At 32.2% G+C, this 24,993-nt stretch overlaps 1 protein-coding gene across 1 annotated transcript; it reads right to left on the reverse strand.

Annotated features, from left to right (window-relative positions):
- Positions 1–7,535: 7,535 nt before the first annotated feature.
- LOC141347691 (tubby-related protein 3-like) lies at positions 7,536–24,616 on the reverse strand. The gene is made up of 13 exons (XM_073852665.1): positions 24,567–24,616; positions 21,402–21,525; positions 21,214–21,318; positions 18,761–18,895; positions 18,555–18,665; positions 18,325–18,471; positions 17,483–17,568; positions 17,177–17,344; positions 16,599–16,711; positions 15,527–15,635; positions 15,327–15,425; positions 15,033–15,204; positions 7,536–12,381 (listed from the first exon to the last, which is right to left on the reverse strand). The coding sequence occupies exons 1-13, from the start codon at positions 24,579–24,581 to the stop codon at positions 12,248–12,250; spliced, it is 1,518 nt and encodes a 505-aa protein (XP_073708766.1). The 5' UTR covers positions 24,582–24,616; the 3' UTR covers positions 7,536–12,247.
- Positions 24,617–24,993: the final 377 nt, after the last annotated feature.

The raw sequence follows: 24,993 nt of genomic DNA on the forward strand, positions 1-24,993 counted from the left end.
AGAAGATACAACATACATTAAACAAAGGACTTCTAAGTCACTTCTAAACACATCCTGACCTATATCCAGCTATATTTTAAACTTTAAAAGAAGCCCAACCTTTCTAAAAGGAGGTAAAGCATAAGACAACCTAATCAAGCAGCAGAACTTGAAGAGGCAGTTTGGGCTGAACTGACTAAGTCCAACCTGAAGTGCAGCATTTCTGCTCAACGAAACCTGTCCATTAATAGTAACTCAGAGGAACAATAAAAATGTGGAGAGCATCGTTAAACACACTTACATGTGTGTGGGGTGAACTAAAAACACATTTACATATTCACGTCAAGGCAAAACTCTAAATACTTGGGTTTCACCCACTCACCCTAAATTAAAAAAAACTGTAAAATGCAAATTAAAACACATGATAAGATTTGTTGACCCTTTTGCTGCCCTTATAAACTGCATTCTCTTGTAATCCTTGAGTCAAATTTGTGTCACATAAAAAAAAGATGAATTTCATGAGGCACTAAAGACCCTCTAAAGACAATGTTTTTGATCTGCTTGCAAAGTATATGATGTGATATACATATGTGACCCTGGACCACATAACTAGTCATCATAAGGTCAACTTTTTTAATAAATAAGCTATCCATTGATGTAGGATGGAAATCTGGAATCTGAGAGAGCAAAAATATCAAAATACTTAGAAAACTGCCCAAGTTGTCCAAATTAAGTTCATAGCTATGCATAACACTAATCAAAAATTACGCTTTGATATATTTATGGTATAAAATGTACAAAATATATTCACGGAACATGATCTGTACTTAATATCCTAATGATTTTTGGCATACATTTTTGATCCATACAAAATATACCTGTGATACTTTGCTAAGACTGGTTTTGTGGTTTAGAGTCACATATATAGATTTAAAGAAAACATTTAAAGTTGTGTAACTTGTTGAAAGGCCATAAATGGTTTGATCATAAAGATTACAGACGATGAGAAATTATATATATTTAAAACTCCTTATAGAAAACTGATTTTAGCTATTTTTTATTTAGATATTGTTGACAGATTCTAAAAGTGGTTAAAATGATCTTTAAACCATAGAAGGGTTAATATCGAAATGTTCAATCTGAGGAAAGATAGCTGTTTGGGCGGGAAGAAGATCACTCAACGTCACTACTTTACCTGAGGAAAACCAATCGTTTTTATCGGCGAAATAATTTTAATATTAAAAGAAATATGTATAACAGTTGACCAACATTATACAGACTTTAAAATTATATTCCTTACCAAAAAATAAATAAAAATAAAAAACTGAATTCGGTTTTGATAAACCAGTCTGGATGGTACAACATGGAAAAGTGCCTGAAGGCAAATGTGAAAGTTTCCACAGAAATCAGTTATCATATCACACAGTATTAGAATTAATTATGTTTTTACACTATTTATATAGGTTACCGAGTCAAAACTATACTTATTTTACACCAGTAGTGTAATTTGTTTTCACTTCACACGTAATGAAAAAGTTTTGTAGGCTAACGTGAAATCAAAAACATATCTTTAATGTACATGTTTATCGAAAGGTAAATAAGATACATAAGCAAATATTAAATCTGGTAAACGTTTTGAGCCTGTCAAGTGAAACAAACATAGTCAGACTTACCTGATAACGTAGAAAAAGGGGTGAACGATCTCTCCAAACACTTCTGTCGTTTCTCTCTGACAATTCTGTGGAACAACAAAACCTCTTTGCTTATTTTCAATCACATGCGTTTGTAAAATCCTGCTTTGAGAGTAAATAAGAGCCTGTGCAGACGAGCATGACATTTTCGACTCAACTTCTTCGTGCAACAATGGAAGCGTTAGTAGTAATAATGTTTCTAACTTAAAAGTCTAAATCAAAGGCAAAAAGTTCCCGGCTACCGCACTAAAAATCGCCTTCCTCGCTCTCACACACGCACAATTACAGCATATCCACACGGAATTCTGTCCCTCATCCCACCCAACGCAGGGAGTTCCGAGGAAAAATGCAAAATATGACAAAGATCTGAAAACTTCGCTAGAGCGGCATGAAAAACGCGATCAGACAAAGGGAACGAGTGGATCTAAAACTCACCTTTATTGGGAAACACCTCTACCGATAGGACTGGACGAGGTTAATTTCTCTAAAGTTATATTTATCTTGGTTCTCTTATTGTTTTCAGTAATATTTCTCCCGGTTTGACAGTAAAGGTGGAATGCGAAGTATGGGTTTGGTATGAAATTCACGCACTTCAGTGGAAAACGAAGGAGGGAAAAAAAGTTTAGGGAGGGGCCACCAGTGCGCGTCAATCAACACGGCGGGGGGCGGGGACTTATCCAAAATCCCGCCCACTTTGGGCCGCAGAGAAGAAAAGAGGAAAGCTGTTGCTGGAAAGCTTTAGCTACTGGACATTGAGTTAGAAATACCAAGTTTAGATTAAGCATATACGTTGAGTAGATAATATTTGCAACGTAATGTGGTACTGGTTATTTATTTATGTAATGTGACATGCCAAAATAATTTGGACAAAAATACAAAAAAGAAGAGCACATTCCTTAAAATGCGCATTGCACAACGTCTTAAAGTGTTTCTTTACTATTGCATATTTGCTATCTGACCATTTAAATAGTTAAAATAAAACAGGTAAAATATGCTTATTAAAATAAGTATTTAAAAAATAAAATAACAAAATAAATATTTATTAAACTGGAAATACAAACTAATGTGGTTTTAAAAAGTTTAGACATGGAATATGTAACAAAAATTTGCCTATTTAAATTAAAATAAAACATGTAAAATATGCTTATTAAAATAAGTATTTAAAAAATAAAAAAATAAAATAAAATAAATACTCATTAAACTGAAAATACAAACTAATGTAGTTTTAAAAAGTTTAGACATGAAATATTTAATAAAATCTGCCAATTTTAAATAGTTAAAATAAAATATGCTAATTAAAATAAGTACTTACAAATAAAATAATAAAATAAATATTTATTAAACTGGAAATATTAACTAATGTAGTTTTTAAAAGTTTAGACATGGAATATTTAATAAAATATGCCAGTTTAAATAGTTAAAATAAAATATGCTAATTGAAATAAGTACTTACAAATAAAATAATAAAATAAATATTTATTAATCTGGAAATACAAACTAATGTAGTTTTAAAAGGTTTAGACATGGGATATTTAATCAAATCTGGCTATTTAAATAGTTAAAATAAAATATGCTAATTAAAATAAGTACTTACAAATAAAATAAAATAATAAAATAAATACTCATTAAACTGGAAATAGAAACTAATGTAGTTTAAAAAAGTTTAGACATGGAATATTTAATAAAATCTGTCTATTTAAATAGTCAAAATAAAATATCCTAATTAAAATAAGTACTTACAAAATAAAATAATAAAATAAATACTCATTAAACTGGAAATATAAACTAGTTTTAAAAAAAGTTTAGACATGGAATATTTAATAAAATCTGCCTATTTAAATAGTTAAAATAAAATATGCTAATTAAAATAAGTACTTACAAATAAAATAAAATAATAAAATAAATACTCATTAAACTGGAAATAGAAACTAATGTAGTTTAAAAAAGTTTAGACATGGAATATTTAATAAAATCTGTCTATTTAAATAGTCAAAATAAAATATCCTAATTAAAATAAGTACTTACAAAATAAAATAATAAAATAAATACTCATTAAACTGGAAATATAAACTAGTTTTAAAAAAAGTTTAGACATGGAATATTTAATAAAATCTGCCTATTTAAATAGTTAAAATAAAATATGCTAATTAAAATAAGTACTTACAAATAAAATAAAATAATAAAATAAATACTCATTAAACTGGAAATAGAAACTAATGTAGTTTAAAAAAGTTTAGACATGGAATATTTAATAAAATCTGTCTATTTAAATAGTCAAAATAAAATATCCTAATTAAAATAAGTACTTACAAAATAAAATAATAAAATAAATATTTATTTAACTGAAAATACAAACTAATGTAGTTTTAAAAAGTTTAGACATGAAATATTTAATCAAATCTGCCAATTTAAATAGTTAAAATAAAATGTAAAATATGCTATTTAAAATAAGTACTTAAAAATAAAATAAAATAAATACTAATTAAAAAGTTTAGACATTACATACTTAATAAAATCTGCAAATTAAAATGGTTAAAATAAAAAATATAAAATATGCTTATTAAAATAAGTACTTAAAAATAAAATAAAATAAATACTAATTAAAAAGTTTAGACATTAAATACTTAATAAAATCTGCAAATTAAAATGGTTAAAATAAAATATCTAAAATATGCTTATTAAAATAAGTACTTATAAATGTGCATTACAAAAAGTCTTAGTGTTTCTTTATTATTGCATATTTTTGTAAATATTCAAACAATTAATTTGTGCATTAATGTTAATCAAATAACTAATTAGACTAATAACATTTACAATGTTTAATTCATCAGTAAATTTTCATTTGTTTTTGTGGATATTATACATATTTTCTATTTTAAAATTTAAATATAGTAAAATAAAATATGTAAAATATGCTGCTAAAATATATAAGTACTTATATACTCATTAACTGAAAATACAAACTAATGTAGTTTTAAAACGATTAGAGAAAAAATTATTAATTAAATAAAATTAAATAATTAAAAATAAACATATGTAATTTACATAATTTACAGAAAATAAAAACATAGTTTAAAAAATGTAGACAAAGACTGGGAATAATTAGAATAAAATCCTTTTTCAGTACTAGGCTTAAAGTTACGTCTAATGTTTTTTTAATATAATAATTAAACATCTATACAACTCATTAAATGAGCTTATCACTGTATTAAAAACAATCTGCGTGATTATATTAGCAGGTCAAATACTGCATGATTCTCAGACCCTAGAAGGCCATCATCATCATCCTCTTCATCGTCCAGGAATTCTAATAGAATCCATTCAACATTCCAGAGCGATGAGTGTGAACAGTGAAACCTCTTCACCACAACCACCGTCTCAGGGGAGCACAACAGTTAAACTCAGTGATGTAATCTACTGGAAGGAAGCCTAAGATTATAATGCATGTACGCTGCTTTAACATATGTCTCTACAGGCGCAGAGCTCCGTCTGTAGGCCAAACCTAAAATGTGAGAATACAGTTCAGAGTAAAGATTAGCAATGTAAAGTTAAAATATTACAAAGGTTACAAAAAGCTACAGGGACAAGATGAGGAAGTAGTTAAAACTTTCACAGCAACTCTGCTTGTTCTAAGACCTACAAGTTTGGACAACCAACACAGCAGGCTGTGACAGATCGTCTGGTCTGGCCTGAGGCTTCAAAAGAGATCCCCAGTGTAATATCACTGCTACAACTGAGCTAAAGCAATAAAATACAGACTTTAATTCTGCTATAGAGTTCTTTTATGTTTGCAAGATTTAAAAAGGCATTTAAAGTCATGCATTCACAACTCGTTTGTGAAATTATTTGAGGTTTTCTGTTCATATAGTGGACTTCTATGGAGTTTGAACTTCCAAAATGCATTTTAAATGCTGCTTGAAAGGGCTCTAAACGATCCCAGCCAAAGAAAAAGGGTCTTATCAAAAGAAACGATTGGTTATTTTCTAAAAAAAAAAATTACAATTTATATACTTTTTAACCTCAACTGCTCATCTTGTCATCCAAGATGTTCATGTCTTTCTTTCTTCAGTTGTAAAGAAATTATATTATTTGAGAAAAACATTTCAGGATTTCTCTCCATCACTGTAAAAAGTTTTCACTAGATTCAACTTAAAAACCTAAGTTCAGCAGCTGTCTTAAGTTTTTAAGTTATATCAGCTTAAAACTACAAGTCATTTTAACTTATTACAATAAAAATGAGTTGATATAATTTGTGAGTTTAAATTACTTAAGTTGATTTAACTTAAAATCTTAAGGCAGCTGCTAAACTTAAGTTTTTAAGTTGAAACTGGTGAAAACTTTTTACAGTGATATAGTGGACTTCTATGGTGCCCCCAAGTTTGAACTTCCAAAATGCAGTTTAAATGCTGTTAAACGATCCCAGCCAAGGAAGAAAGGTCTTATGTAGCGAATCGGTTGTTTTCAAAAAAAAAAAAAAAAAAAATTCAATTTATATACTTTTTAACCTCAACTGCTCATCTTGTCATCCAAGATGTTCATGTCTTTCTTTCTTCAGTTGTAAAGAAATTATGTTCTTTGAGAAAAACATTTCAGGATTTCTCTCCATATAATGGACTTCTATGGTGCCCCCGAGTTTGAACTTCCAAAATGCAACTTGAAAGGGCTTTAAATGATCCCATCCGAGGAAGAAAAGTCTTATCTAGCTAAATGGTTATTTTCTAAAAAATAATAATAATAATAATAATTTATATACTTTTTAACCCCAAATGCTCATCTTGTTATACAAGATGTTCATGTCTTTCTTTCTTCAGTTGTAAAGAAATTATGTTCTTTGAGGACAACATTTCAGGATTTCTCTCCATATAGTGGACTTCTATGGTGCCCCCGAGTTTGAACTTCCAAAATGCAGTTTAAATGCAGCTTCAAAGGGTTCTAAACGATCCCAGCCAAGGAAGTCTTATCTAGCGAATCGGTTATTTTCTTAAAAAAAAAAAAAAAAAAAAAAATATAATAATAATAATAATAATAATATATATATATATATATATATACATACTTTTTAACCTCAAATGCTCATCTTATCTAGCTCTGCGTGAACTGTGTATTCCAGTTTATGACAGTAATAACTGCCTGTTTTTGCAAAAAGAGTAAATTTGATCATGTCACGGGCCATTGGCAGGTGTGCCAAAAAGTTAGTTTTAGGCCCTGGCGATGCAGGACGATTTTGAAGTTGGAGAAGAAAATGAGATGGGAGTTTTTTGACATAACTGTCATGGACCGGAATACATAGTGTTCACGCAGAGCTAGACAAGACGAGCACTTGAGGTTAAAAAGTATAAAAATGGTCAATTTTTGGAGAAAATCTTGCTTAATAAGACCCTTCTTCCTCAGCTGGGATGGTTTAGAGATCTTGAAGCTGCATCTAAACTGCATTTTGAAAGTTCAAACTCAGGGGCACCATAGAAGTCCACTATATGAAGAGAAATCCTGAAAGGTTTTCCTCAAAAAACATAAAATATTTACGACTGAAGAAATAAAGACATGAACATCTTGGATGACAAGGGGGTGAGTAAATTATCTGTAATTTTTGTTCTGGAAGTGAACTTTTCCTTTAAGCAGCTTTGAATTTATGTTAAAGCCTAAAGTCTAAACTTTCAATGTTTTCAAGTTGTTTCGGTGGCACCAAGTGAAAGAGAAAGTTATTTCAAAGAATCAAAGTGAAGCGTTTAAAAAATGTACGGCTGACACATGCACAAAAATACCAGGAATGTGCAAGTGCATTTTTAATTCATACTGACTTTTTTTGTCTAACTGTGGCAACCTTAAAAGCAAAACCTTTCACACTTCACTCAAACACCCAGAAAGCACATTTTTACAAACACTTTTAATTCATTTCAAGTATTTTATAGTAGTGATTTTCCTTTCTACATTTACATATACATCAAGTAAAAACGGAAGAACATGTCTAATTACTTTTGTCTACATGCGTTAAGACAGTTACACAAATAATCATAAACTACAATGACACGTACAAAGGCAAAACAAAACAATTAAACACCGAAAAATGGGTGTTACACATTATCCCTGTAATGACACTTATTATTCCAGATCATCTTTGCTTGAGTAAGCAAGAAACAACATGAGTGGTTGAGATGTTTGACATACTCCAAGCATCAGTCAGTGATATAGCGTGTGCAAAAATATGAAATTTACTATCAGCTTTGATAAATCCGGACCTTGCTTTAATCTTGGGCTTTCGGCACACTTGCACAGACAACCTTTTTCTTGCTTGCTCTCAGATAAGCATTCTTACACGGTTACACACACAAAACACAGCACAACTGCCAATGATAAATAGAATTTTGTTTGTTTATTTATTATTTTTATAGGAATAGTTCACCCAAAAATTAGAATTTTCTTTAAATAAATAAATGTACTCACCCTCAGGTCCTCTAAAATGTAGATTGGTTTGTTTTTAAATCAGAACAGATTTGGAGAAATGTAGCATTGCATCACTTGCTCGCCAATGGATCCTCTGCAGCGAATGGGTGCCGTCAGAATGAGAGTCCAAACAGCTGATAAAAACATCACAATAATCCACACCACTCCAGTTCATCAATTAATGTATTGTGAAGGCAAAAGCTGTCTGTTTGTAAGAAACAAATCCATTGTTAAGATGTTTTAAACTTCAACTGTTGGATCCAGCTAAAATATCGAAAATATCGGAAACGGCCGATAATGGCTTTAAATATAAATATTGGACAGATATGAAAAATGACGCCGATATGTCTTGCCGATAAAGAGGAATATTGTTTTGGTCAACAGCTAAAATAATAAAAAAATTGTGTCAATGTCCAAATATATATGAACCTGACTGTATACTGATTTATTCATTTATGTTTAATACATTAAAACAAATTTTAAACTAATTATGAGCTCTAAAAGATTTTTAGAATTTTTTACAACTCATTTGCTTTAGAACCTCTACAAATGTTAAATCTTAAAATAAAATGTTAAGGATACCACTGCATTTTTCTGAAAAAATAAATAAAATACAGCAATTAATATATAGTTTATTTATATTTATTTTCAAAGCTGGTCTTTGCCGGTCATAAACTGGTTTAAGATGGTCATCTGCTAGTCATAAATTGGTCCTGACCATCTTAAACCAGCTCAAACCAAAATATGCTGTTTTTTTCAACAGGAGTACTGTCATTATAAAAGAAGTTCATTATTGTCTATTTAATTCTAACAAGTTCTTGTTGAAAACTAACCAAAATTAAAAAATAATTTGCTTATAATTTGCACATAGTCCATAATCTTGATTTCTCCAGTGGAAAAGTCATCTTGTCTGAATCAGGAGAGAAATATGCACAGATGAAGCACTGTTTACAAGTCAAAACAGTTCTTAACAAATGTTTTTGTTGATTTTGATGAAGACAACAGGCGATGGACTTTTTTACTGGAAGAAGCGTTATTATGAATTATGGATTTATATTTTGGTCAGATCCAATTGTTTAAAGTTAAAATGCCTTAATTATGGATTTGTTTCTTAAGGTGAGACACTGCAGGTGAATAGGGTAAAAAAAAAAACTAATAGTTATCACCTTACTTATCCAGGTAATTGATTACATTGACAATTGCAAACATTTTTTGTATCACAAGTTAAAAAACCTAAAATATTAGGTTTAAATATGCAAATTAGGCATTATTTAATAAAATATGCGCTAATTTGCATACACTTCTAGTACACAAATCTAAACACTGGATGAAGTCAGTTTCAAAATTCTTGTTTAATTTTTTTGACATATTAGAGTCAAATGTTTTTACAAAGGGGATTTTGGGTATCTCATTTTGTCACTTCATAATTCAGAAGAAAATTAGAACAGACAGAAAACAATGTATTTTTTTACTATTTTGGGGGAATAAAAGGGTGTATAAAATCAAGCTAATTATATATGAACAAATCCCTCTGTAAAAACCTTCAGAATATAGACAGGAATAAAAATGTAACGTTTGGAGTGTGTAAGTGCTACTGAAGTGGAGATTTATGGCTCAGTGTAGGAGAAAAAACTAATTTTGAGGAAACAGCCTTTAAAAATATGTATTGTAATTGAAATCTATTGACACCAATAGATAAAGTGCTATAAAAGAAACACTTAATAGGGTCTTTTGGGTGTTTTCTTTCCACTAGTCTGAAAAAAACACTTTATGAAACACCCAAAAGCCCAAAATCTCCAACTTGACAGGTGCATGAAAAAACTGTGTTTTTGCCTGCAGTGTCTCCCCTTAAAAACATGCAGATTTCTGATGGACTGGGATGGTGTGGCTTGTTTGTGGACTATTTGTGATGTTTTTATCAGCTGTTTGGACTCTCATTCTGACGGCACCCATTCACTGCAGAGGATCCATTGGTGAGCAAGTGACACAATGCTACATTTCTCCAAATCCATTTCTATGAACAAAAAAACTCACCTACATCTTGGATGCCCTGAGGGTGAGTACAGCCGTGGCCAAAAGTTTTGAGAATTACATAAATATTGGAAATTGGAAAAGTTGCTGCTTAAGTTTTTATAATAGCAATTTGCATATACTCCAGAATGTTACGAAGAGTGATCAGATGAATTGCATAGTCCTTCTTTGCCATGAAAATTTACTTAATCCCGAAAAAAACTTTCCACTGCATTTCATTGCTGTCATTAAAGGACCTGCTGAGATCATTTCAGTAATCGTCTTGTTAACTCAGGTGAGAATGTTGACCAGCACAAGACTGAAGATCATTATGTCAGGCTGATTGGGTTAGAATGGCAGACTTGACATGTTAAAAGGAGGGTGATGCTTGAAATCATTGTTCTTCCATTGTTAACCATGGTGACCTGCAAAGAAACGCGTGCAGCCATCATTGCGTTGCATAAAAATAGCTTCACAGGCAAGGATATTGAGGCTACTAAGATTGCACCTAAATCAACAATTTATAGGATCATCAAGAACTTCAAGGAAAGAGGTTCAATTCTTGTTAAGAAGGCTTCAGGGCGTCCAAGAAAGTCCAGCAAGCGCAAGGATGGTCTCCTAAAGAGGATTCAGCTGCGGGATCGGAGTGCCACCAGTGCAGAGCTTGCTCAGGAATGGCAGCAGGCAGGTGTGAGCGCATCTGAACGCACAGTGAGGCCAAGACTTTTGGAAGATGGCCTGGTGTCAAGAAGGGCAGCAAAGAAGCCACTTCTCTCCAAAAAAAGCATCAGGGACAGATTGATCTTCTGCAAAAAGTATGGCGAATGAACTGCTGAGGACTGGGGCAAAGTCATATTCTCAGATAAAGCCTCTTTCCGATTGTTTGGGGCATCTGGAAAAAGGCTTGTCCGGAGTAGAAAAGGTGAGCGCTACCATCAGTCCTGTGTCATGCCAACAGTAAAGCATCCTGAGACCATTCATGTGTGGGGTTGCTTCTCATCCAAGGGAGTGGGCTCACTCACAATTTTGCCCAAAAACACAGCCATGAATAAAGAATGGTACCAAAACACCCTCCAACAGCAACTTCTTCCAACAATCCAACAACAGTTTGGTGAAGAACAATGCATTTTCCAGCACGATGGAGCACCGTGCCATGAGGCAAAAGTGATAACTAAGTGGCTCGGGGACCAAAACGTTGACATTTTGGGTCCATGGCCTGGAAACTCCCCAGATCTTAATCCCATTGAGAACTTGTGGTCAATCCTCAAGAGGCGGGTGGACAAACAAAAACCCACTAATTCTGACAAACTCCAAGAAGTGATTATGAAAGAATGGGTTGCTATCAGTCAGGATTTGGCCCAGAAGTTGATTGAGAGCATGCCCAGTCGAATTGCAGAGGTCCTGAAAAAGAAGGGCCAACACTGCAAATACTGACTCTTTGCATAAATGTCATGTAATTGTCGATAAAAGCCTTTGAAATGTATGAAGTGCTTGTAATTATATTTCAGTACATCACAGAAACAACTGAAACAAAGATCTAAAAGCAGTTTAGCAGCAAACTTTGTTAAAACTAATATTTGTGTCATTCTCAAAACTTTTGGCCACGACTGTACATATTCAGCATATTTTCAACTTTTGGTGAGCTATTCCTATAAACAAGTGTTTTTCCCATTAATGTTATTAGGTTATACAACACAGTGTTTAACCCATTTTACTAAAATGTGAAGCAGACAATGTTAAAATAAAATTTTTCCTAATCTTTTTGTATATATAACCTAAAAATAAAACACAATCCATCATTTCTTTTTCCCTTTTCAAACACACGCCAAGTCTAACGTGACCTCCTCACCACCAGGGGTCATTTATATCTTTCAAACTCTCAAACATCTCATTTCTTCCTTCCTTCTCAGTACACCCATTGTATAACCATTACTTGATTGTAGCCCAAGCAGATATCACCAGCAGATCTCTTTATGGCATGTAAAATCATGCAATCCCACAAGCAACAGTGGCTTTATTTTACAGATTTATGGGTTTCGGTCTTGAGCTGATGCTGCGTGAGAACGTTTCTCATTTGCTGCATGTAACAAAATCACAGAAAGACACCAACAAGATCCTTAATGCTCTTACTCGCAGGCGATTTTGCCATCAAAGCTGGAGAGAGCAATGGCAAAGGCTTGTACGGCACACAGAGGATACCTGTAGTCCAGAGTGAAGGCATCGTCTGCTACTCTCCCAAACTGCATCACAATGTAGTCCGCTGAAATGCAGCACAAAAAAGGGTCATGTAGTGTTTTATTTAATCATTTAATCATTTTTTTTTTACAAAATCAAGCTGTTTAGAGTGCTGCATACTGCATAGTGTATACTGCACACTTCATATTTTTTACATAAAAATAGTAAAACAGCATGCAAAGAGATAATATTTTAGATAATAGTTGGCTACACTTCAGCATCTTGCATGTTTAATTCAGTGTGTTGCATCTTAAAATATAATCATTTTGCATTTTTAATCCATTTTTGTGTATGAATAATACATTTTTGTAGTTACTAATTAGTAAAGAGATTAAAATAGCAGCTGATATTATTTCTGGGACATTTGTCACGCTGAAAATGGAAGGTGAGGTCACGTGCATTGCGTTGCGGGATATAGTACAATGCATTAACATACAGTTAAAGAAGTAAAGAAAGTTTACATACACTTTGCAGAATCTGAAAAATGTTAATGATTTTTATTTAGTACTGACCTGAATAAGACATTTCACATAAAAGGCGTTTACATATAATCCACAAGAAAAAAATAATGGTTGAATTATAAAAATGACCCCATTCAAAAGTACTTAATGATTTTTAATACTGTGTTGTTACCTGAATGATCCACAGCTGTGTTTTTTGTTTAGTGATAGTTGTTCATGAGTCCCTTTTTTGTCCTGAACAGTTAAACTGCCTGCTGTTCTTCAGAAAAATCTGTCAGGTTCCACAAATTCTTTGGTTTTTCAGCATTTCTGTGTATTTGAACCCTTTCCAACAATGATCGAATGATTTTGAGATCCATCTTTTCACACTGAGGACAACTGAGGGACTCATATGCAACTATTACAGAAGGTTCAAATGCTTTCTGATGCTTCAGAAGGAAAAACAATGCATTAAGAACCGGGGGTAAAAACTTTTGAACAGAATGAAGATGTGTACATTTTTCTTATTTTGCCTAAATATATTTTTTCATTTAGTTCTGCCCTTCAGAAGCTACTTGCATGTTTCCCAGAAGACAAAACAAGTTAAATTTACCCTGATCTTCAAATTCAAAAAGTTTTCACCCCCCAGCTCTTAATCCATCACGTTGTTATTGTTAATTAAAACTATTAAAAATTGCTCCATTAATTAAAATGATGCTGAGTTAGATTTTTTTTTTTTTTTTACATGTAACTAAAAAAATTAAACAATTAAAAATGTTGATTTAGCAACTGACTGGAATAAAGGTTTAAGTACTAAAATTATTAAAAATAAAATGTAAATAATAAAAAAATCATTAAAAAAATTACAAAGCACGTATCTAAATTATTATAAAATTAAAAAGAACTGCAAATCATAATAGCTAATGCAAAATATTAATAAATACTATAATAGTATATATAATAATGGGGCTTCTCCCCAAGTCAATTAATTATTAGTTGACGTGAAGAGGGTTGGTCGAGCAAAATTGTTTTAGTTGCTTAGTTGCAGAAAAAAGAAAAAAAAAAGAAAACAAGAAGCGAAGTTACGCAGTCCGACCTCAAATATGGCTTATCATCTAAAATGTGTAAGTAGTTGCAACTTTACAAACCACAAATAAAATCAATCTAATGTTAACCTAGAAAAATGCATGACAGATGGAGACGCTGGTGCGGTCACTTGCTCTTAAAATACTCTGCTCTGGTCATACAGATAAAAGTAATTTATCTTTCGAATCTGTAAAGACTCTCCATTTATTTGTAACAACAAAACATTGCGCATTTGTAAAATAATAAAAGCAAACAGGATGCACTTTCTGCTGTTTCGGTCTCTGTGTAAACTTGCCTTACAGAAATGAAAAATATATGTATAGAGAGCGAAACGGCTACACTGTAAAAAATTTGCTGTAGTTCTGCAGCTGGTTGCCAGTAACTTACTGTAGATTTTAAATTTATGCTATTTACTGGCAACAGTTTGTTCAAAGTTAAAGGAACATTAAACATTAACAAGTCTTTGTCTTTACAGAATAAAACTATAAAATAACAACCTACTGCAAAGCATTCTGGGAACCAGAAACCTTCATCAACCTTTTTCTGTTTTTTTCCTTCAGATTTTGGTTCCCAGAATGCTTTGCATGAGGCTGTTATTTTAGTTTTATTCTGTAAAGATAAAGACTTGTTAATGTTTAATGTTCAATCAACTTTGAACAAACTGTTGCCAGTAAATAGCATAAATTTAAATCTACAGTAAGTTACTGGCAACCAGCTGCCAGTAATACTGTAATTTCTACAGATTTTGTTTACAGTGTACTTTTAAATGAACCATTTCAAATGAAAAACAAAATGTTAATGCAGCCTCTGTACTGTATTTTCCTACATTCATAATCATTACTTCTGTCGGTGTGCTGTGACAAGCTTTATGTGCGCGCTTGAGCGCTTAGGCTATGTAGGCAATTAAAGGCTCATTATTATATTTAAATGGTTTATTAATAAACATGCGATTAGTCGACTAATGCTCAAAATAAGCGACTGCTAGTCGACCAGAAAAATCTTTAGTTGAGGGCAGCCCTAAATAATAATACTAAAATGATCTGGTTGTACTTAACATTTTGGCAGTTTTAGTTATTTAGGCATTTCATGCACACAGACATGCAAAATGAGTAATATGCTTTTCCAAACAAACAGAAGCTGAGTTACTTACGGTCTTTGTTATGCACAATCTGGAAATTTTTGATGGAGGCCTGTGTGACTCTGCCATTGAAGTTTAACACATGTGACGCCGTGTCTTCATTCCACACCGGCGTCTTATTGCGCAGCTCTATCAAATTTTCCATATTTCTGTTTTGATGTCTAATGAGGAGGCCATCATTTTCCTGTTGAGAAGCAATATATTCAGATGTAATTTTAACAAGTAATACTTGTTAAAAATAATGATAGATTTAAATTAAATAAGAAAATGTATAAGTAAATGAATAAGTATTTATGTTTAACTTACACTACGTGGTCGAATGGGCACTCGTTCTCCGTCTTTGGTCATGCCGGGAATAATTACAATCATTCGCCTTGGTCCTTTCATGCCCAAAACATTTGTTTCCTAAAGCCACAATGCAAATTAATGTTATCAGATTAAACATGCATTGAGTAATTCATTAGTGCTTCAACCTAAACTATATCAGTAAGTAGATGTTGCCTTACATAGATAATTCCTGCTAATTCCTGCCGCGCGTTAGACATGTCTGGCAGAGCTCTATCCGGATGCAGTGCATTATCAAACACTGTGAACTTAGTTCCCATCAGATTTGACCTGAAATACATGTGCAAATAACCTTTAAATCAAAGAGACTGTGTTATAGACCTGTAAACAAGTCCAGGAGGAGCAGACACACTGCATAAAATGCTTTTCTAACTAAGAATTTTTGTCTTGTTTCCAGCCAAAATATCAAAAAATTCTTAAATCAAGAAGGATTATCTAGACGAGTAAAAATGATTGACGAGAAAGCTGAATTTTCAGCATCATTACTCCAGTCTTCAGTGTCACATGATCCTCCAGAAATCATTATAATATGCTGATTTGCTTTTTTAATATTATAAATGCATTTACTGTCACTTTTAATCAATTTAATGCATTCTTGGTAAATAAAAGTATTAATTTCTTAAAAAAAAAAAACAGATGCAGATTATCTACAATTGCCAAAAAAATGGCCCAATATCTTGATAAATTTAATCTGGAATAATTAGAATTCTGATGTAACATATTCTGATGTCCGTCTTACATCTAGGTGTTTTTTTTAGCGGGAAGGAAAAGGAAAAAAAAGCACAACCTCAAACTACTTGATCTCCATCAACCCGACCGATCTCTCCAGAGGTGTATTTATCAATTTATTACTCTCTTAATTGTATTTTTTTTTCATGTAAAAATGATTGTCTTGTTTTCAAAAAAAAAAAAAAAATCAAGATTAAGTGCATTTTTGCTTGAAACAAGCAAAATAATCTGCCAATGGGGTAAGAAAAAAAAATCTTATTTCAAACAGAAAACAAGATTAATTTTCTTACCTCACTGGCAGATTACTTTGCTTGTTTCAAGCAAAAATGCACTTAATTTTGACTTTTTTTTCTGAAAACAAGACAATTATTTTTACTCGTCTAGAAAATCCTTCTTGATTTAAGAATTTTTAGATATTTGGGCTGGAAACAAGACAAAAAAAAATCTAAGCTAGAAAAGCATTTTTTGCAGTGTATAATAGTAATGGCAAGCAAACCCACTTACCTCAGCTTCCCAACAAAGTTTTCTCCTCCTCTGGAGAGATCGGTCGGGTCGATGGAGATCAAGTAGTTTGAGGTTGTGCTTTTTTTCCTTTTCCTTCCCGCTAACAAAAACACCTAGATGTAAGACGGACATCAGAATATGTTACATCAGAATTCAAATTATTCCAGATTAAATTTATCAAGATATTGGGCCATTTTTTTGGCAATTTTAGATAATCTTCATGTTTTTTTGTTTTTTTTTAAGAAATTAATACTTTCATTCCCCAAGAATGCATTAAATTGATTAAAAGTGACAGTAAATGCATTTATAATATTAAAAAAGCAAATCAGCATATTAGAATGATTTCTGGAGGATCATGCGACACTGAAGACTGGAGTAATGATGCTGAAAATTCAGCTTTTATTCTCAGAAATAAATTACATTTTAAAATATATCCACATAAAAGACAGTCCTTTTTAATTCTAAAACTATTTCACAATAATACAATTTTTCCTGTATTTTTGATCAAATAAATGCAGCCTTGGTGAGCATGAGAGTCTTATGAATGACTATATGAATAAAAACAAATGTGACAGTACTTTCTTCTCGTTATCGAGGTGCAGGTAGTACGTTGGGTAAAGGCCTCGGTCCATTCCTCTCTTGTCACGGGTCACTTTGCACTTCACCGTAACGCCTTGCTGTGCAGGTTGAAGAACAAACTCCTCCAGATTGTCAAACTCGACTGGAGGAGAAGGTGCTCGCTCCTCCTTCACAGGAATAATAATAATTTGAACCATGATAATTATAGTTTGCAACCAAAAACCACATACACACTGTTGTTACTAGAGAAAAATCATAATAAATCAATACTGGAATTAGAATCATGTGGAAAATAATGAATTCACCTTTTTGCCTTTTTTCCCTTTGCCCTTTTTCTTCTTCTGTGTCACTTCTGAATCAGAGTCTTCAGTCTCTTCTGCTTTAGCAGGAGCTGAGGATGAGAAACAATCAAATTAGACATGCAAACAACCAAACAAATCAGTTCAGACATAGATTATAACAAATTAATATTCAATTTCCTCACACTATGGTGTGGTACAATCCTCCATATGGTCAACTTAATTTTATTGCTATTCAAAAACAAAAAAATACAGCATATGCAATGCAGATGCTATTTTATTTGTTTGTTTGTATTTTTTTTTTTTTCGTTTAATTACTATAAGAATTTATATTAATACAATTATGTGTATATAAAAACAAAACATATCACAAATAATAAAGCAAAAACAGCATGGTAACAAAAATAACATTGAAGCTTTTATATGTTTATATGTCAATTTTGACCCTGGACCACAAAACTAGTTTTAAGTAGAAATGGCTAAAAATACATAGTATGGGTCAAAATTATCCATTTTTCTTTTATGTCAGAAATCTTTGGGATATTAAGTAAATATCATGTTCCATGAAGATATTTTATAAATTTCCTAGCATAAATATATCAAAACTCAATTTTATATTAGTAATGTGCATTGCTAAACACTTAATTTGGACAACTTTAAATGTGATTTTCTCAATATTTAGATTTTTTTTGGCACCCTCAGATTCCAAATTTTAAAAGTTGTATCTTGCCCAAATATGGCCCTATCCTAACAAACCAGTTTCAAAACATTTACCCTTATGACTGGTTATGTGGTCCAGGGTCACAATTAGTAAAATTGCGTATACCATAATGGCTTTAAGAGCGTACTTTTGGTCTTTTTTGTCTTTTTGTCCTTGTCCTTGTCTTTGTCCCCTCCTGTCTGAAACATGGACACCGGGTTTGAGCTGCTCTTCTTCTTCGTCTTGCTGGTTTTGGTTTCTGGTTCGCTCTCATCTTCACTTTCAGATTTGGGAGCTGTGTTAAGTCACATTTGCAAAGGTATGTATTATTCTGAATCATCAAACAGACATGTACAGAAAAAACCTTTTAAATATTACCTTTCTTTTTACTTTTGGTTTCAGGCTTGTCTCCGTTTATCTGAAACATGGAAGCTGGTTCCTTCTTCTTGGCTTTAGATTTTCCTTTACTGTCTGCATCCTCTTTGACATCTTCATGTTCATCGAAAGCAAACATAAATCACATTATTAAAACTAGCGTTGTATCCAATGAGAGATATTTAGTAGTTCGTGTCAACAAAGGACACCTTTTGATTTGGACTTCTTGTCTTTGTCCTTCTCTTTGTCTTTTCCATCAGAACTTTCTTTTGAAGTCTTTTTCTTTGTCTTCTTCTGAGGAGTGATCTCTTCATCATCATCATCATCATCATCTTCTGTAGAACCTGTTTTGAAATAAACACATTTAAGTGCTCAGGTATAATAAAAAAAAATCTGGTCCAGTCTTTAGTATCACAGTTGCTTCTCCTAAACAGCCATGGGACAAAATTAAGAGCAAATTGCTTTATTTCATTAGAAAATGACTTTTTGTTTAGAAAAGATTTCAGTAATGTTTCAAACTGAACTCAAAAAATCTGTGATTAAAATTTTGAGATAAGTAAGCATTGAATATTTAAAACATAATTTATTGGGTACTTTCAGTTGGGAGGTGGCTGTCCCAAACCCTAACCTCTAAATTTCACTTCTCACTGTTCTCCTCCTCTTGCAACAACATAACATTTCGGATGCTGTTAGATCCAAAATGATTGACCTGATCTTATGAGACCAGTGTATGGATTCCCAGAAGTCTATATTTTGTAAAGAAAAAAAAAAAATGAGTTTATTGTGCTTTGGCTACAGTAGGTAGTTCTGGTATGGATAAACAACCATGCATGTCACTTCTGCAGGCTGCAACTTATAGATAAAGTGCCACTCTTTGCATAGCTTTTGCAGGCTCTGAGACACTTTCCTGGTGTTTCTCCTGCTCTTTTTCTAGCAAAAACTCACTCATCACTAAACGAAAGCTTAAAGTGAAGACCTAATTATATCAGGGGCCTTTTCACAAGTCCATCGTTTTTGAATTTCGGTGTTATTTTTGCTTTATTTTCACACTTAAAACAATTATTTGGTGTTCCTCTTATACCACTGTCCTAGTTCTTTCTCAAGTGGTTTCATTGTTGTCAGCATTAAGTCTGAGTATGATTCAGTGGGCTATATAACACTCTTAATTATCCAAAAATGACTTGTCTTTAACATTGTTACCTGTTGATCAAGACTTGCCTTAAAGTTACACCAGACATTTTTATTTTGTTTTATTTAGTAACTTTGAGGAAGGTGTACTCATTTTTGAACACAACATTTTATCACTTTAAAAAGAAAATGGTATTTTCCTGGATAATTTTAACATTCTTTTTTGGTGACTGATCAAGCCGACTTGCTGAAATATAATATCTCTAAAGAACCCTACCATGTCTTTCAGGGTTGGGGCCATTCGTGAATTGAATTGAGAATGAATGGTAAATTCCAATTCACTTCCTGGAATGGAATTGGAATTGGAATTGCATGCAGCTGACAGGAAATGGAATTGGAATTGAATTGGAATGCCAGGAAACAGAATTGAATTCAAATAAATTCCACTTGAGTTGCTAAATAAAATAATTTGACTTGATTTGCTTGATAGTTTATAGTACATTAAATATTGTAAATCACATAAAAGACAAACATATAAAAGAAATACAAAGTACTGTATGTTTAGTATGTTAAGCATGATGCCAAATTTCAGGAAATGATGATAATTCGATGCAATAAAAACTGAATGAAATACATGAATGAACATGACTCATTTTTTGTGAGTTGAGACATATATTATGTGGTAATCATAAATTGAATGTATAGTACATCCACAAACTTATCACCACTGTCATTCAATTATTAATTCATAATGTACAGTTCTCATTTTTATTTACTTGCATTTGATCAACTCTATTCAATCATGGTATTTGTAAAGCATCATAAATAAAGTTCAAATGTATGTCTCTAAATGCAATCACAAATAAATGCTCAGAAACAGCAATAAACGGAATTCAGTGGAATTTCCCTGAATTGAATTCCACTTCCTGTAATTCCAATTCAATTCCAACTCTGTTTCCTCTAATTGTTGTTGAATTCCAATTCCAGTTCCATTTTCTTCTTTGAATTGGAATTGTTGAGTTCATTCCTGAATTGACCCCAACCCTGATGTCTTTTAAGTAAAGAGTAATTGCTGAATCTGTTTATTTAAACTAATGAATCTTTAACTTTGAAATTAGTATGATCAACTTTTCACAAAGAAAAACTGGATTCAAAATACAACAATCTCATAAATCACAATTAAAAATATTGTTAAAAATTTAATTGTTATTGATTTACCTCTGGACATTTTTTAACAAAATAGCAAAAATATATATATTTACAATGTAGATGTAAGCAAAATCTTAACAGGTCTATATAACCTTTCTAAATTAATTATTATTACTGTGTTTCAGTAGTGACAAATTTGGGGAGAGGACAAATATTGAAAAACATTCTGAAAACACAATATAAGAATTAACTGCATAATTACAAGAAATGTGTGCCTTGAATATTATATATTTTGCATACATACAATTTTTTTGGAAAAATATTTTTTTTTAAACTAATTCTGTAGAATGGCCCATATAAGAGACACTAAAAAAAAAACACTTACTCTTCTTCTTCTTCGGGGCACTTTTCGCCTTCTTTTTGATTTCCTTCTCCTTCTCTGTTGATTCTTTCTCCTTCTCCAGTTTCTTCTTCTTCACCTTCTCTCCATCTGTGAGGGAGGTTTGTGAGAGTTGTGTAAAGGTGCATGTAAACAGACTGACGTAACATCAGGACATGAACTCTCTGCCATACTCTGAGTGGCCGGGCTGTTCTCGGCCGACAGATCGCCGCTCTTCTTGCTCTTGGTCTTTTTGGGTTTGTCTTCGGTCCCGTTGGTCTCTGCCGGAATCGACTCTGGCTTCTTCTTCTTGAGCTTCTGTAGTATACTAAGGTGTGCAGTTATAAAATAACATTATTGTAATAGACATGCAGAACAGTAGCTGTTATTAAAAGCAATCAAAGTTAGAATGTTAGATTACTCACCAGTAAAGATCCAAATGAAAGCAACAAATAAAAAGAAGAATATATTTGAATTTACAATTGAGGTCAAAAGTTTACATCCCCCCTTTCAGAATCTGCAAAATGGTCATTATTTTAGCAAAATAAGAGATCATACAAAATGCATGGACCTGTATAAGATATTTCACATGAAAGATGTTTACAATAGTCCACAAGATAATTTATAAAAATGACCCTGTTCAAAAGTTTACATACACTTGATTCTTAATTCTGTGTTGTTACCTGAATGATCCACAGCTGTGTTTTTTTTTTTTTGTTTAGTGATAGTTGTTCATGAGTCCCTTGCTTGTCCCTTTTAGTTAATCTGCCTGTTCTTCTTCTGAAAAATCCTTCAGGTCCGACAATTATTAGTTGTTGTTTTTTTGTGTGTATTTGAACCCTTTCCAACAATGACTGTATGATTTTGAGATCCATCTTTTCACACTGAGGACAACTGAGGGACTCATATGCAACTATTACAGAAGGTTCAAACGCTCACTGATGCTCCAGAAGGAGACGTGATGCATTAAGACACGGGGAGTGAAATCTTTTTGAATTTGAAGATCAGGGTAAATTTAACTTATTTTGTTTTATTTTCAGGGAAACATGTAAGTATCTTCTGTAGCTTTCGAAGGGCAGCACTAAATGAAAAAAACATGACATTACACATATTCATTCTGTTCAAAAGTTTTCACCCTCGGCTCTTAATGCATGGTTTTTCCTTCTGGAGCATCAGTGAGTGTTTAAACCTTCTGTAATAGTTGCATATGAGTCCCTCAGTTGTCCTCAGTGTGAAAAGATGGGTCTCAAAATCATACAGTCATTGCTGGAAAGGGTTCAAATACACAAAAATGCTAGGAAACGAAAACATTTGTGGGACCTGACGGATTTTTCTGAAGAACAGCAGGCACTTTTTATGTGGAATATCTAATTCAGGTCAGTACTAAATAAACAATAGCATGCATTTTGTATGATCCCTCTTATTTTGGTAAAATATTTTACACTTTACAGATTTTGAAAGGGGATGTAAACTTTTGACCTCAAATGTAACTCTTAGTCTAAGCCTCAAAACCTAATATTTGTTATGCATACGACTGCATCTCTAGATCTACTGATATAACAGCAGTGATCAAATGCATAACCACATTATGCAACTTATCCTGTTTATAAGTGATTAAGCTGCAGGATTCAGTCATGGAAAAACATCACATCTCTCCTTTATTTTTCTTTGTGGATGGTATTTAACAAATATGTGTAAGTTAAAGCTATTATATATGTCCAAAAACAGGAGGAACTCGCTGTCAGGTCCGGTACTGACTGTCTAAATGTGTGAATATGAGTGCGTAAGTGTGTGTGATCCACTTAAGACGCAGCCAGAACAAGGCTATTAATACCGTCACCTTAGTCAATCCCTGTCATGAGGTGTGGAAGAAAACAAAAAGGCCAATTCAACTATGTTTCCATCAAATAAATAACAAAATATATACATTTGCCAAAGGTAGGTTTTAAAATAAGGTTTAAATATGTGTTGTCTAAATGAACATCTTTTATACTTCGAATGAGGCATTTTCATTTATAATTCTATCATTTAAATATTAAAAACCTTGAGATAAATACACCATAACATATTCTTGATTATATCAGCACTGCAAAAAATGCTTTTCTTACTTAGATTTTATGGCTTGTTTCCAGCCAAAATATTTAACATTTAAATATTGAATATTTTTATTTGCATGAAGTAAAATAACTAGTAGGATTTTGAGTTTTACCAATATAACTAGTTGGAAATATTAGGAATTGCAGATGTATGTAATATTTATAAGCTCACTGCAAAAAATGTTTTTCTTACTTAGATTTTGTGTCTTGTTTCCAGCCAAAATATCTTACATTTAAATATTTAATATTTTTATTTGCATGAAGTAAAATAACTAGTAGGACTGTGAGTATTACCAATATAACTAGTTGGAAATATTAGGAATTGCAGATGTATGTAATATTTATAAGCTCACTGCAAAAAATGCTTTTCTTACTTAGATTTTGTGTATTGTTTCCAGCCAAAATATCTAACAATTCTTAAATCAAGAAGGATTTTCTAGACAAGTCAAAATTAAGTGAGTTTTTGCTTAGAACAAGCAAAGTAATCTGCCAATGGGGTAAGCTAAAAAAAAATATTTAAAGCAAAAAACAAGCTTATTTTTCTTACCCCATTGGCAGATTATTTTGCTTGTTTCCAACAAAAAAGCACTTAATTTTGAGTATTTTTTTTTCTGAAAACAAGACAGTCATTTTTACACAACTAGAAAATCCTTCTTGATTTAAGAATCTGTGATATTCTGGCTGGAAACAAGACAAAAAATAGTTAAGCAAACCATTTTTTGCAGTGAGCATATAAATATTACATAAATCTGCAATTCCTAATATTTCCTACTAGTTATATTAGTAATACTCGTAGTCCTACTAGTTATTTTACTTCATGCAAATAAAAAAAGTAAACATTTTACAGCCTTATAGCATTTCTCATCACAAGCAACAGAACAAAGTGATAAATTCCAGTGAAATTCATGGCTGGAAGTGTTTGATTCAGTCATTTACACGTGTCAGTAAACAAGCTTTGCAATTATTCACTACAATATCACTGAACTTTCCTGTAAAACTAGGAGTGAGCTCACTGTTACTCACTAATTAGACAAGTGACATCAACCAGCAATGTTTTCTAATTATCGATGTTAAATGTATTAAGTGGCGTTAAGTCTATTCCGATGACAGATCGAGTTTAGAACAGAAAATGCTTAATGATTCAATCTCTGAATGTCCTTCAGTGAATCAACATTTATATCAACAGGTATTGCGGATGATGATAATAATAATAATAAAAGCCATAACATGCAGTATGCTATCGATAAATTAAAACAAACTCACCTTTTCGGCAGACATGACCTTTATCTTCGAACTGTATAAGCGAGGCCTCACTGCGGTGATGCTAATGAGAAAGTGTGGAGCTTTACTCAATGAACCTCCATCAGCAGAAAGTTGCTAATCGGATTTTGCCACTGACCCATCTGTCTGTCTGTCTGTCACACCTCGAGTGGACACCACGGGACTGACACGGGATTTATCGTTGTATTGAGGAAGAAATAATACGATAGATTGGACGCTATATTTTAAGATTTTAGGCAAAACTTTTTATTTTCAAAAAATAATAATAATAATAATATTTACAATGTAGATGTAAGCAAAATCTTAACAGGTCTATATAACCCCTCTAAATTAATTATAATGACAAATTTGGGGAGAGAAAAACTTTCTGAAAACACAATACAATTATTAAAAATGTGTGCCTTGAATA

Source organism: Garra rufa, chromosome 12, assembly GCF_049309525.1.
Source record: "Garra rufa chromosome 12, GarRuf1.0, whole genome shotgun sequence".
Taxonomy (NCBI): domain Eukaryota; kingdom Metazoa; phylum Chordata; class Actinopteri; order Cypriniformes; family Cyprinidae; genus Garra; species Garra rufa.

Coding starts and splice junctions, on each gene's coding strand:
- LOC141347691 (XM_073852665.1), bottom strand. Junction 15,636..16,598: donor AACTTTGTTGGGAAGCTGAG/GTAAGTGGGTTT, acceptor CATGTATTTCAG/GTCAAATCTGATGGGAACTA. Junction 15,205..15,326: donor TGCCCATTCGACCACGTAGT/GTAAGTTAAACA, acceptor GCTTCTCAACAG/GAAAATGATGGCCTCCTCAT.